Source organism: Homarus americanus, unplaced genomic scaffold, assembly GCF_018991925.1.
Source record: "Homarus americanus isolate GMGI-L3 unplaced genomic scaffold, GMGI_Hamer_2.0 scaffold54443, whole genome shotgun sequence".
Classification (NCBI taxonomy): Eukaryota; Metazoa; Arthropoda; class Malacostraca; order Decapoda; family Nephropidae; genus Homarus; species Homarus americanus.
In genome coordinates, this window is record NW_024750852.1 from 8,260,090 (window position 1) to 8,275,022 (window position 14,933).

Below are 14,933 nucleotides of genomic sequence, written 5' to 3' on the forward strand. Positions count from 1 at the left end.
AAAAAATGGCAATAGGAAAATATGACACCGAAAAAATTGACATAATCATCAGACTTGGAAAAATTGGCACATTAATTTTTATTGATATGTTTTCGCTAAAATTTTATAACCCAACCTAACCTAACCTAAACTAATTTAGCCTATGCACGCCGTAGCTCATTAGCTGGTTTGTGGTTCGTGAGCTCGAAGTGAAATTTGTTGAGCCGTTTTTGCCTAGTGTGAAAATTGTGCCATTTTTTCTGGTGTCATTTTCCCGAGTACCAATGTATGTAGCGAGCTCCGGAGGTGGTTAGTCAGAGGAAACGTTGAAAGATTCACTTATCTACTGTAGATGTTGGCACCGCACTTTACACAGGTGGTCACTAAACCATTCCACTCCAAACGTCTTAACTGCAGCATCACAAGAACCACATAAACACCAAAATAATTCACACAAACTGAGTACATTGTTGTAGCCTGGGGTGCAGGTAAGGGGGTGGCCCGGTCCCCACCCATTTTGCCAAAGGAAGCTTTCATAATAAATCAAAATCACGTGGGGGACAGTTACTGTGCTGTTACAATGCACATTACTCACATATTGCCTTTTATTGTGGGAAGGCAGGGTGGTAACTCAGCAGGGTGTATCTGCACTTACTCTACCAGCTGTGAGACCTGCTCTAACTCTGTCACAGAATTTTAGCAGTGAAATAATCGAGAATAGAAGCTCATTGTATTTGAACAAGACGTAAGCAAATAACATTGTTTTGTTTATTGACAATCCTCCAACAGACTCGGGTAACATTTTGCACATACTGTATCGCAAAATAATGGATTCCAGATAGCAGTTTTGTCTTTCCTGTAGTTGATAAGGGCAAAAAACGTAGTTTCCAGCATTCTTATCTCCAACCTTACTCGTAGTGAGTAAAGAGAAAGGATTTTGCCGTCATTGTGTCATATTTGCTCGGCGTTTTGGGGGCCGTGGAAATCAATAGCTTGGGACCCTTGTGCTGAGGCCTTTAGTCAACCTGAAGAAGACTGCAGAACGATCATGGGACTCGATAGCTCCACTTGTTCTCTATGGTGCAGTCAGAAGCAGTTTTATTGTAAGTAGCCAAGGACCATGCTCCTCTCTATCATTTGATGAATATCCGAGCCAAGACTGAAGCCGAACGTCATGAACAGGGAAATAAGGCATATTCTGCTGCAGTACTCCCCACAGTAAAAACTGTAATATTTTGTGGTCAAAATATACCAGTGAGAGGAGTAGCAGGGTGATGCAGTGTGGTGGACGGGTTGACACAGTGTGGTGGACAGGGTGGTAGGGTAACAAAATGTGGTGGACAGGGTAGCAGGGTGACACAGTGTGGTGGACGGGTTGACACAGTGTGGTGGACAGGGTGACACAGTGTGGTGGACAGGTTGACACAGTGTGGTGGACAGAGTGGTAGGGTGACACAGTGTGGTGGACAGGGTAGCAGGGTGACAGTGTGGTGGACAGGTTGACACAGTGTGGTGGACAGGGTGACACAGTGTGGTCGACAGGGTAGTAGGGTAGCAAGGTGACACAGTGTGGTGGACAGAGGTAACAGGGTGACACAGTGTATTGGACAGAGTGGTAGGGATGACAGGGTAACAGGGTGACACAGTGTGGTGGACAGGGTGATGCAGTGTGGTGGACAGGGGTGACACAGTGTGGTGGACAGAGTAGCAGGGTGACATAGTGTGGTGGACAGAGTAGTAGGGTGACACAATGTGGTGGACAGGGTAGCAGGGTGACATAGTGTGGTGGACAGGGTGACACAGTGTGGTGGACAGGGTGATACAGTGTGGTGGACAGGGTGACACAGTGTGGTCGACAGAGTAGTAGGGTGATACAATGTGGTGGACAGGGTAGCAGGGTGACATAGTGTGGTGGACAGGGTGACACAGTGTGGTGGACAGGGTGACACAGTGTGGTGGAGAGTGTGACACAGTGTGGTGGAGAGTGTGACACTGTGTGGTGGAGAGTGACACAGTTTGGTGGAGAGTATGGCACTGTGGTAGACAGGGTGACACAGTGTGGTGGAGAGTGTGACACAGTGTAGAAGACAGGGTAGTTGGGTGACGCACTGTGGTTGATGGGATTATGTGGTTGACAGGGCAACAGGTGGTGGAGGAGATACTGGACGCCCAAGGTGCAGGCTGTCCTCCTGAGTACTTCAACATCAAGGTCGAAGAGAACCACAGATACCACACAGATCACCCACACCTGAAGGAACTCCCGGTGCTGAGGACGCGTTACGACCAGACCACGGGCTTCTCTCCTAATAACCCCCGCCAACAGGTGAGGATTGGTGACCACTAGTACGTCAACACTGAGGTAGTGAACCATCTGTAGTGGTGACAACACTGAGGTATACGTCACTTAACTTATCTAGTTATGTTTAGTAGTATTCATTCGGACATAAGGTTGTATGACAGTATTCTTGTTTTCGGACTTATTTTTAATTTGGAAACAACTATTAATCCCAATTTTAAAGAAATATTTCTTAACCCATTCAGGGGGGGATCCAGGAATATCAAAAGGGGGGTATCCAGGTAGTTGTGGGTGGGGGAACAACATAGCGAGCATAGCGAGTCCACTCAGCTTGGGCGGGGGGATGCAAGTCCCCCCAGAAAATTTTGGCCAATATCATGGGCATTTTGAGGTCATGTACACTTGATATTAGGAGATATTCTGAGGTTAATAGCAATTACTTTTTAGCCTACAAAAAGGCCTGAGTACAATACTGCATTACAAAAAATCTTGTAATTTTATGATGAAAAGGGAGGGTCCGGTCCCCCTGGATCCACCCCTGCCATTTCCTTCACATTTTTGTCACTTTTCCAGTTTCTGTAGTGCCTCTTCACTGCCTACAATAACAACTATCGCTGGTAGCTACTGAAAAAAGTCTTGACATTCTGGGAAGGCAAAAGATGAGGCATCTTTTGCCTTCCCAGCACGTCACAGATTTAATATTCTCTCGATTTTTTTTTTGGGGGGGGGGGGCATTACAATACATTCATGCTATTCAAAATTTACTATAATACATGAAGGGGAGGGCGGCCGAGTGGACACAGCGCTCACCTTTTATCCGAAGGGTTTCTGGTCTGATACTGAGATAAGCCTAGTCCATCCACTTCTAAATGGGAAGCTAATTTTACTATACAGTACCGACCACACAGACTCATTGTGTTGTTTAAAGTGTGCTGTATATCCACACTGTCTCAATCGAACTGTTAAGGCTTTTAGTAAGTCTAGATTCGGATACAGTGAGGCATCTCTTGTCAGGAGTCAAGTAAGAGCGTCTTGATGGTGAATGAAAGTACACCAAGAATCAAATTCCAAAGCAAGAATACCTTTACTGGTCGGTGAACACTGGTAGGTCAGGAGGGCCCACTGTAGAGGCTCACCACCCCAATACACATTATCTTAGAAGAGTCTTCCACATCACAGCAGTCATTTAACGACGACTGTACCAGAATCAATGACTAAACGATAATGGCTTTATACACCGACATTTGTTGTTACTGTTTAGTAATTGTAGGAGTAATGGTAATAATATATGTAAACAATAGCGATTATGATAACAGTTATTACATCAATACTACTACTACTACTACCACCACTACTACTACTAATAATAATAGCAATACTCTTATAAACTATACAACATTACCTTATAGCAAGTACAGTATGTATATTCTCGTCACTACACCCCAGAATTAATGTCTCGTAATGTTTACGTCCATACCTAACTTCTCCAAATTACCGTGAACTGATAACTCTTTACCACTTTGAGCATAAATCTGTACCACAACTTTAAAAACCATCAATAAATAAAGTTTTGCATAAAAAAATATATTAGGGTAGTTGGTGTTGAGAAGCGTGTGTGGTGGTGGGGGTCTGTGAATATTTCAGGTCATTGTGAAAGTACAGTAACGATAGTGAAGTTGACGACTCAATACACGCAGTGGATTTACATGAAGCGGTGAATCACGTGGGTGGTGTGATTCAGTCTATATATTGCTTTATACAAGATGAGAATGTGGGCTAGTACGAGTGGATAGTTCCACTGTTGTCTTATCACTTTCCTCTCTTTCAATTTTACTTTTAATTAACAATGCCACCAGTTGTGACTGTTTCCATGATTTTTACTCATATTTCCATGAAACGGATTTGTGAACAGAGATAAAACCCAAGATTTTTGTTCATATATCCGTGTTTTTTGTTCATACAATCATGAAGTAACGTTTGTTCAGATATCAAATGATTTTTGTTTCCTGCTCAGTGATAATAATAAACATGGTACTTGATGTTGCAGCTGAACGAGATCACGCCATACTTGGACGGCGGGTTGGTGTACGGTACTGGCAAGGGCTGGGCTGACGTGCTTCGGACTTTCGAAAATGGCACCCTGGCCCCCCGAGGCAAACTAGCCCCCAACGATAAGGTGATTTATATATATATATATATATATATATATATATATATATATATATATATATATATATATATAGATAGAGAGAGAGAGAGAGTTACTTTTTTGGCGTGCGCGCGCGGTGTAAGAGCTCGCTTACTTAAACTCATATTTTCGTGTTTATTTTAAATTCACGTGTGACCCTAATGCCACACGTTATACCATCAGAACGTACGAGCGTTAATGTTTGTTTATCTATTATCAAAACGGCGAAATATTCATAGGAAGCTGCGAGTGTCATGGTGCTGTGTTGTGTGTGTGTGTGTGTGTGTGTGTGTGTGTGTGGTGCTGCAAGATTAACGAAGACTTCCGTGTTGCAGCTCGGCTCAGGATACCCGGCACAGAACACGCAACGTCTACCCATGGCCAACCCCCCGCCCCCATTCAACCACTCCCAGTATGTTGGGAGAGGCTACACCGCCGAAGTGGATAGGTTCTTTAGTAAGTATCGTCTTGCAACAGACAGACAGACAGACAGACAGACAGACAGAACAAAAAATACTGCGACGAGAAAATTCCTTCAAGGTGTGATCAACAAAACATGTAAATGAGATCAATAAGTGACAGGTGCTTCTCCCAGTAAGAGACAGGTGTTTCTCCCAGTAAGAGACAGGTGCTTCTCCCAGTAAGAGACAGGTATTTCTCCCAGTAAGAGACAGGTGTTTCTCCCAGTAAGCGAAAGACTAAAAACTGTCTCATTTCTAAATTATTCCCAATATTTGTGTCAAGGTTACCGCTGTCGAGGAGAGGTTCAGACTAAAAGCATCTTGAGTGTAGACTTATTATGAGATCAGAAATGTACACAGTGAACATTAGTCTGCATATTAAAGACACTCGGTATTTCTGATAAGGGATTTCAGCTGTACTTACTAAAATAACTTACACATTATTATTTCGAGTATGACGCAGCACAAGAACAACTAATCAATGTATGTAGATGTTAATGAACCACCCATGATGCTCCAGTTATATAATACTCGAAGACTCACGATATAATTATACTCTGTCATCAGATGTGTTCTTGTAGTCATTTTACCGAATCTAATATTTGGTGTATTGATATATGAATTTATTCCTAAGTCCTCACTGTCACATAATCGGAGTTACCACTGATAAATTTTAGCCATTAGTGAATCATGTAACTCGTTCTTGATTCTAAGGTTCCTTTCACATTGTACTAAATCCGTATTTCAGTTTAGATGTGTTTTAGTAGCAATTAAATCTTCTTGTAATTAATATATAATCAATTAATTCTATTCCAAAAGTCCCTTGTAATAAAACAAAAACATTAAGGGTCATCGAAAAAGAATAACAAGATCTTAGATGTTTATATGTTGAATTCAGGTATTCTTTTACGATGAAACTGCGTTTGTAGCAATTAGTCATGAGTGTATTAAATGGTGTTCCTTCCCCGTGCAGAGCTTGGCAACCCCCGGGGTAACGAGAACCCCTTCATACTCACCTTCGGTATTCTGTGGTATCGCTGGCACAACCACATTGCTGAGTACTTGGATAAGAGACATCCCAGGTGGACAGGTAAGGCTCTGCTCCCCAAGGTAATGGTGTGGCACTTCTACACTCTGCCAACATCCAGCCCTACACCCCTTACCACCATCCCTACACTATCTTCCACCATTCCTACATTCCCTACCAACATCCTATATCCCTACCAGCACCCTATACCCCTACCACCATCCCTACACCTCTATCACCATACCTATACCCCTACCATCATCCCTACACTCCCTACCACCATACCTATACCCCTACCACCATCCCTACATCCCTACACCCCTACCACCATTCCTGCACCCTATCACCATTCCTACACTCCCTACCACCATCCCTACAACCATTCTTACATCCCTACCACAATTCTTACACCCCCTACCACCATACCTATACCCCTAGCACCATCCCTACACTCCCTAGCACCATCCCTACACCCCTACCACCATCCCTACACCCCTACCACCATCCCTACACCCCTACCACCATCCCTACACCCCTACCACCATCCCTACATCTCTAATGCATACTACGACTGTCTCAACACAAGGCTGACCATGGCAGACTCTTGTGGTCCAGAAACATTTCCTTCTATAAGAGTTTAACATCTTTTTTATGACACCATTCGCTGGAAGAGGTCGTTGGCAGGTGGTAGGAAATGTAGGAATGGTGGTAGGGGGTGTGGAAATGGTGGTAGAGGGTGTAGGAATGGTGGTAGGGATGTAAGAATAGTTGTAGGGAGAGTAAGAATGGTGGTAGGGAGCGTAGGAATGGTGGTAGGGAGTGATGGAATGATGGTAGAGGCTTAGGAATGATGGAAGAGAGTGTAAGAATGGTGGTAGGGAGTGTAGGAATGGTGGTAGGTGTTTTGGAATGGTTGTAAGGAGTGTAAAAATTGTGGTAGGGAGTGTAGAAATGATGGTAGAGGTATAGGAATGGTGGTAGGTGTTTAGGGGTGGTGATAGGGAGTGTAGGAATGGTGGTAGGGTGTGTGTAGGGATGGTGGTAGTTTCCTACTTCAGTCCCAAGCCAGGGTCAGAGTATACTTGCTTAACTTAAATATGCTGAGTGATTCTCGTATGTCAGAAAGTTCAATGAGGTGGTGGAGCTAATTATGATGACGAGTTTTGCTGTCCGGAGATAAATACATTAGATGGATTAGATTAGATAGAAGTTAATAAATCGACTCATTAATCGTCAAAAAGGAAATAAGTGTTCAGGATAACGGGATCACATGGGTTACCTGCCCTTTTCCCCTTGTTGGTCAGAGTGGTCCGACTTATTCATGGAAGGAGTGCTTGTGTCAGGTGTCAAAAAGGGTTCAAATAACATGAGATATACGGACACCACCTCCTCCTCCTCCTACCCTCCCTTAAAGTTTCATTAATTTTTTTTTCGTTGTTAATTTCCTCAGATGAGAAGATTTTCAACGAGGCTAGAAAATGGGTGATCGCCACATACCAGGCCATCGTGTATTATGACTGGCTGCCAAAGTACATGCGCAGAGAGCTATCTCCATACCAGGGTGAGTCGTTCCTTGTTCTACAGCCCTGTTATTGTGTACTGCTGATTTATCTTTACAGTTAATACAGGGAGTAAGGTGTTGACGAAAACCTCTGTTAATGCATGAAGCCTTGTGTTAATGCATGAAGCCCTGTGTTAATGCATGAAGCCTTGTATAAACTAAAAGACAAATTTGGGTTAAAGAAAAGTGTTGTGTTGTTTTATGAACTGTAGTCATGTGTTAACACCCTCTCTTTTCCTTGTAGGCTACAAACCCACGACTGATCCACAAGTGAGTCACATCTTCCAGTCAGCAGCCATGAGGTTCGGACACACACTCGTCACCTCTGGCGTTCACCTGCGAGAACGCGATAAAGACTTATGCGGGGTGAAGTCCTTCAATCGCTATGGCGAAGAGGTGGGAGGCGTCAGGACCTGCAACTCTTTCTGGCTTTCTCCGGTAGGTGCTGGTGCTTCCATGGTATGTTCTTGCCGTTTCGGGTTACAGTACTTTTTGATGATTCCAGGTAAAACCCATCGGCGGTCCTCAGGGGCATATAACTCAGTCGGCAAGTTCTCACGACAAGATTGATTTTTTTCTTTAGGATTTCAAATATATATGAAACACTGGCGCTACAGTTCCCATATTTACAATCAACAGCTCAAATGTAATACATCTGTATTATTCACCAACAGCATACATAAATTAATCAATATAGGAATAAAAAAATGAGAGGCAACGCCCCAACTGATAATTAAAATAATAAAAATTTTATGATCATGTTTATCGCCTTAAATAAATTGACGTCTACTAATCTGTAATGACCAACTCGCTGTATTTGGTGATCTTTATAAACTCTCTAATTCTAAAAGTCTGAAAAAAACATGAATATTTTACTAGCACGAAGGTTTTCTTTTTCAGGAATTTTTCACTGGCGATCCAGGCAACTTTGAAAAGTTTTTGATGGGACTAAGCAGCCAAGGTTCTGAAAAGGAGGATCATGTAATTGTTGAAGATTTAAGAGGTACGTGGTACAGTTTAATCGCCACAAATGTACCTGGAAAAGTGTTTAGGGTACACTTGTCTGTAGTGCAGCTGGGAAGTAACTGAGATATACTTATGTGTCTATAGGTCAACTTGGGAGGGTTGAGGGCACACCTTGTGAAAATTACAAGTTATGGAAGGACCGACTTGGAAGGTTAACCAAGTGAGAACAGCAGGGCGTAGTAGGGAGAAGCACCAAGAGATAATGACATATAAATCTGTATTAGTAATTGATATTAAAGAAATTATGGGTCTAACAGATGAGTAGATTGATAGGTAGACACAGGGATAGATACAGGCACATAATAGTTGATGTAGTGTAGAGGATAGTGTAGCTGATGTAGTGTAGAGGATAGTGTAGTTGGTGTAGTGTAGAGGATAGTGTAGCTGATGATGTAGTGTAGATGATAGTAAAATCACGAACATAGATTATGAGCTACTCCTCATAACTAAAGCAACTCCAACATGTTATAATATAGGGAGTAACTCCAGGTAATGTGTTTGGTCCCTTGGAGTTCTCCCGGCGCGACCTGATGGCTATCAATATACAACGCGGACGAGACCATGGGCTGCCAGACTACAACACCGCCAGGAAGCATTTTGGCCTACAACAGCTGGAGTCCCTCAATTCAAATGAGTTCAAGAGAAAAACAGGCACTGATGTAGATGAAGACGTAAGATATTTGGATAATGTGTAGTTTCTTTACAGCGGGCCTGAAATTCAATTTATGTTATATATTTAAGGAATACGGTACATCATGTTATTTCTCAACGTCTTTCCTTAAAGTCTTAAACATTTTGGAAGTATCACGCAATTGATAACGTTTTTGTTTTCTTTTTCTTTAGAATTCGTCAGTCTCGATTTATTTGGAAGAGATGACATGTTAGTTACGTTACGAGGTTAATTTGTGATAAAGTATACATACAATTTTGATAAACAATAAATACAGGTACACATACACTTGTACGTGTGTGTGTGTGTGTGCAAGGTATGTTTGCTCGCAGTCATATGTAATTTCTATGTTTACACAGGTTATCAAACGCCTTGAGAGTGTGTTTGGTAGCCCAGGCGAGGTCGATATCTGGGTAGGTGGACTTCTTGAAACCAGAAACGGCCCTGGACAACTGTTCTCAAAGTAAGTCAGTCATCCAGTTAGTCAATTAGAAGCTTAAACAGCCATTCGGTCAGTTCATTGAATATGATAACCGGACAGTGAGTTTAATATGTAATCAAAACATCCGGAAATCAGTTATTCATTTAAAGAATTAGTCCTTGTTCACCATGATGCACTCAGCAGGAAGTGTCTTAGTGATCATTATAACTCAGTTTTCAGCTAATCTTGCCTCGTGTCCTCAGAGTCATCCTGGATCAGTTCGAGCGCATCCGAGACGCTGATCGTTTCTGGTTTGAGAATACCAACAACAAGTACGTCTACACTCACTCACCTTACCTTACTATTAACATCAATAACAAACAAATGGTATTTATTAGACAACAGAATCAATATAATAGTAAAAAAACCCTGACGATTCCTTGAGTCATGAGACTATTACAAGTATTTACAATATAGGAACCGTGTGACTCAGTTGAAAGAATCAGACCCAAAGACTGATTTTTATCTGCCGAAGGACAGGTTCGCTTACATGGCAGAAATGAACTATTCCTTTCATAAATTGGCAATTCAGGAAATCTTAAACAATTGCAGCAAAGTCATGAACGTAAAGAAGAAAAGAAGAAGCAGGAGATAAAATGGATGTTTGACTTGGTCTGAGTTGAGATGCTCATGGCGGCCTCGGGGTTCCAGGGATCATAAAGCCCAGAATTATGAGCTTTTGAATCACCTTATGGCAATGTATTGATTCTGTTAGCCAGCAGATAGTTCATTATTAATGTTAATTCAGTTGTAGGGATATAGCCAAGAACCAGTTGTAGGGATATAACCAAGAACCAGTTGTAGGGATATAACCAAGAACTAGTTGTAGGGATATAGCCAAGAACCAGTTGTAGGGATATAACCAAGAACCAGTTGTAGGGATATAACCAAGAACTAGTTGTAGGGATATAGCCAAGAACCAGTTGTAGGGATATAGCCAAGAACCAGTTGTAGGGATATAACCAAGAACCCAGTTGTAGGGATATAGCCAAGAACCAGTTGTAGGGATATAACCAAGAACCAGTTGTAGGGATATAGCCAAGAACCAGTTGTAGGGATATAGCCAAGAACCAGCTGTAGGGATATAGCCAAGAACCAGTTGTAGGGATATAACCAAGAACCAGTTGTAGGGATATAGCCAAGAACCAGTGTAGGGATATAGCCAAGAACCAGATGTAGGGATATAGCCAAGAACTAGCTGTAGGGATATAGCCAAGAACTAATTGTAGGGATATAGCCAAGAACCAGTTGTAGGGATATAGCCTAGAACCAGCTGTAGGGATATAGCCAAGTACTAGCTGTAGGGATATAGACAAAAACCAGCTGTAGGGATATAGCCAAAAATCAATGTTTTGAAGCGATATTTCAGAGAATATAAAGATGATGCAGCTACTGTACTAAAGGTTTCTACTGCACAAAATTTCATTTTTGTTATCACTTTTATAACCGTATTTAATGTTCAGAGAATGAAAGCGAACTTCTATTTTGTCTCCTGTCTACTCTACATACGAACAGATGCTACACACTACTTTTTTCTTATTCTTCTATACAATCAAAATTTCTTACTTAATCGAGATAGGTTTTAACCCTTTCAGAAGGGGGGGGGGAGGGTGTTACCCTAAGCTGAATAAAATCGTCTGGCGGTAGCCAGAATAAAATGACAAGTGCGTGACACGCGGTGAAAAGGTTAATATTCAATGATGGAAGGAAGATTTTAGGAGTTTTAAGAATATCATTAAATTATACAAACAGGTCTCTTGAGAAAATTCCCAGAAGAGTTGTATTAATATAAATTTGAAGGAAATACATCTATGAAATATTAAATATGAGTATAACGTAAAGTAAAGATAAAAAGAGAAAGCAATAAACGTAAAAGAAAAATGGTTGGTATTCATTCTTTTTATTGAGAAGTCCGTTATTGAGAGGGTTTACTGTACTTATTAATCTAAGAACAGAAGGGTGAAAGTGGTAGTGTGAGAGGGAGGATTACTACACTACCTTGTTCCTGTTTCCCTCGTCAGAATTCCTTACACTATGAACTGGTGCCTTTCCTCCTTCTCTCTCCCTCTTTCATTTATGCATCAAGTGACCACTCTGGTGATAGTTCCAATTACTATAGATGATCTTTCAACAGTCTGTTCACGGAGGAGGAGAGGAGGCGTCTTCGGCAGGTGAATATCATCGACGTTGTTTTGTCTGTGACCGACCTACTGCCAGACGTGGACATCCAGAGTGACCCTTTTACAGCCGTCCACGAAAACAATAGTGAGGCTTTCTCGTCACCTGTGTTACCGAACTATGAGTCTGTGTCCGTTTTCGTTCTCTAAAATTAAGGGAAGTTGCTTTTTATTGTGTTACTTCTTGTTATCTGTTGTTGTTGTGACTACAGTTTGCTTTTGTCAGTGGGAGATGTGTGTGTTCGTTTTTATATTACAGGTGTCAGCGAAAAGTGTAAGCAAATTCTAAGCAACCAGAAAGATTGTCACTTGTTCGGCGACTTCACTACCACCTGTCGTTACCTGTCGCCGGTGGATACCGTGAAGGATAGCTGCTCACCCCCCGGGACGTACGACTACTTCGATGGCTCCCAGACATCCTACATCTTAACCTTCACAATAGTGGCGGGCGCCTGTGTGGGTGAGTGTGTGTATGTGTGGGGGCACTGGGTGTGGGGGTTACTGTGTGTGGGGGGTTACTGTGTGTGGGTGCTGTGTGTGTGGGGCTACTGTGTGAGTGGGGGAGAGGTTACTGTGTATATGTGGGGGTTACTGTGTGTGTGTGTGTGTGTGTGTGTGTGTGTGTGTGTGTGTGTGGGGGGGGTCACTGTGTGTGGGGGTTACTGTGTGTGGGGTACTGTGTGTGTGGGGGGCTACTGTGTGAGTGGGGGGGAGGGTTACTGTGTATATGTGGGAGTTACTGTGTGTGTGTGTGTGTGTGTGTGTGTGTGTGTGTGTGTGTGTGTGTGTGTGTGGGTTACTGTGTGTGGGGTTACTGTGTGTGTGTGTGTGTGTGTGTGGTGGGGGTTACTGTGTGTGTGTGTGTGGGGGGGGTTGTGTGTGTGTGTGTGTGTGTGGGGGTTACTGTGTGTGTGAGGGCTGTGTGTGTACTGTGTGTGGGGGTTACTGTGTGTGTGTGTGTGTGTGTGTGTGTGTGGGGGGGTTACTGTGTGTGTGGGGGGGTTACTGTGTGTGGGGGTTACTGTGTGTGTGTGTGTGGGTGGGGGTTGTGTGTGTGTGTGTGTGGGGGGTTACTGTGTGTGTGTGGGGGTTACTGTGTGTGTGGGGGTTTACGCTGTGTGTGTGTGTGTGGGGTTACTGTGTGTGTGGGGGTTACTGTGCGTGTGTGTGTGTGGGGGTTTACGCTGTGTGTGTGTGTGTGTGTGTGGGGGTTATGCTGTGTGTGGGGATTACTGTGTGTGTGTGTGTGTGTGGGTAGGGGGTTACTGTGCGTGTGTGTGGGGGGGTTTACGCTGTGTGTGTGGGGTTACTGTGTGTGGGGTTACGCTGTGTGTGGGGGACTGTGTGTGTGTGTGTGTGTGTGGGGTGTGGGGGGTTACTGTGCGTGTGTGTGTGGGGGGCTCTGTGTGTGTGTGTGGGTGGGGGCTGCTGTGTGAGTGGGGAGAGGTTACTGTGTATATGGGAGGTTACTGTGTGTGTGTGGGGGTTACTGTGTGTGTGGGGGTTACTGTGTGTGTGTGTGTGTGTGTGTGGGTGGGGGAGGTTACTGTGCGTGTGTGTGGGGTTTACGCTGTGTGTGTGGGGGTTATGTGTGTGTGTGGGGGGGTTACGCTGTGTGTGTGGGGGTTACTGTGTGTGTGTGGGGTTACTCTGTGTGTGTGGGGGGGGTTACTGTGTGTGTGTGGTGGGGTTACCTGTGTGTAGGGGGGAGGTTACTGTGTATATGTTACTGTGTGTGTGGGGGTTACTGTGTGTGTGGGGGGGGTTACTGTGTGTGTGTGTGGGGGGGCTGTGTGTGTGGAGGGGGTTACTCTCTGTGTGTGGGGGTACTGTGTGTGTGGGGGTACTGTGTGTGTGGGGGGTTACTCTCTGTGTTTGTGTGGGTAGGGGGCTACTATGTGGGGGGAGAGGTTACTGTGTATATGGAGGTTACTGTGTGTGGGGGGCTACTGTGTGTGTGTGTGGGTTACTGTGTGAGTGGGGGGGAGAGGTTACTGTGTATATGGGGAGGTTACTGTGTCTGTGTGGGGGGGTTACTGTGTGAGTGGGGGGAGAGGTTACTGTGTATATGGGAGGTTACTGTGGGGGTGTGTGTGAGTGGGGGAGAGGTTACTGTGTATATGGGAGGTTACTGTGTGTGTGGGGGTGTTGCTGTGTGGTGGAGAGGTTACTGTGTATATGGGAGGTTACTGTGTGGGTGGGGGTTACTGTGTGTGTGTTTGTTTAGGATGACGTGGACAGAGAGATTTGTTAAGAGAAACTCACACATACATTGACATTCTCTCCTCCCTCAGCCATGTTAGCCTTTGTCGTCATAAGAGCCAAAACTAAGTCAAAGGAGCGAGCTAAGAAGGTCTTCACCAGCATAAAAGGCAAGGAAAATGTCCACAAGGCTAAGGGTGAGTACAAGAAGGTGATCAATGTGTTATACTGTAGAGTGTAGACAGTGATTACTGTGTCATACTGTAGACAGCGATCAATGTGTTATACTGTAGACAGTGATCAATGTGTTATACTGTAGACAGTGATCAATGTGTTATACTGTAGACAGCGATCAATGTAGACAGTGATCAATGTGTTATACTGTATTGTGATCAATGTGTGTATACTGTAGACAGTGATCAATGTGTCATACTGTAGACAGTGATCAATGTGTCATACAGTGATCAATGTGTCATACTGTACTGTAGACAGAGATTACTGTGTAGACAGTGATCTGTGTCATACCAGCGTGTTATACTGTAGAGTGTAGACAGTGATTATACTGTAGACAGCGATGATACTGTAGACAGTGTCAATGTTATACTGTAGACAGTGATCACTGTGTTATACTGTACAGTGATCAATGTGTTATACTGTAGACAGCGATCAATGTGTCATACTGTGACAGTGATTACTGTGTCATACTGTAGACAGTGAACAATGGTTATACTGTAGACATCAATGTGTCATACTGTAAGTGATCAATGTGTCATACTGTAGACAGTGATTAATGTGTCATACTGTAGACAGTGATCAATGTGTCATACTGTATTAGTGATCCAATGTGTTATACTGTAGACAGTGA

General features: G+C 43.5%; 1 protein-coding gene across 1 annotated transcript; it reads left to right on the plus strand.

Annotated features, from left to right (window-relative positions):
* Positions 1–2,089: 2,089 nt before the first annotated feature.
* LOC121854330 (dual oxidase-like) lies at positions 2,090–14,324 on the plus strand. Its single transcript, XM_042348927.1, has 13 exons — positions 2,090–2,302; positions 4,323–4,451; positions 4,799–4,919; positions 5,898–6,014; positions 7,402–7,512; positions 7,757–7,950; positions 8,413–8,515; positions 9,028–9,209; positions 9,568–9,671; positions 9,893–9,961; positions 11,824–11,954; positions 12,126–12,326; positions 14,161–14,324. Exons 1-13 carry the CDS (start codon positions 2,105–2,107, stop codon positions 14,307–14,309), a joined length of 1,809 nt encoding a protein of 602 aa, XP_042204861.1. The 5' UTR covers positions 2,090–2,104; the 3' UTR covers positions 14,310–14,324.
* The last annotated feature ends 609 nt before the right edge of the window (positions 14,325–14,933 follow it).

Coding starts and splice junctions, on each gene's coding strand:
- LOC121854330 (XM_042348927.1), top strand. CDS start 2,105: ATGTGGTTGACAGGGCAACAGGTGGTGGAGGAGATACTGGACGCCCAA. Junction 9,672..9,892: donor CCTGGACAACTGTTCTCAAA/GTAAGTCAGTCA, acceptor TCGTGTCCTCAG/AGTCATCCTGGATCAGTTCG. Junction 12,327..14,160: donor AGTGGCGGGCGCCTGTGTGG/GTGAGTGTGTGT, acceptor CTCCTCCCTCAG/CCATGTTAGCCTTTGTCGTC.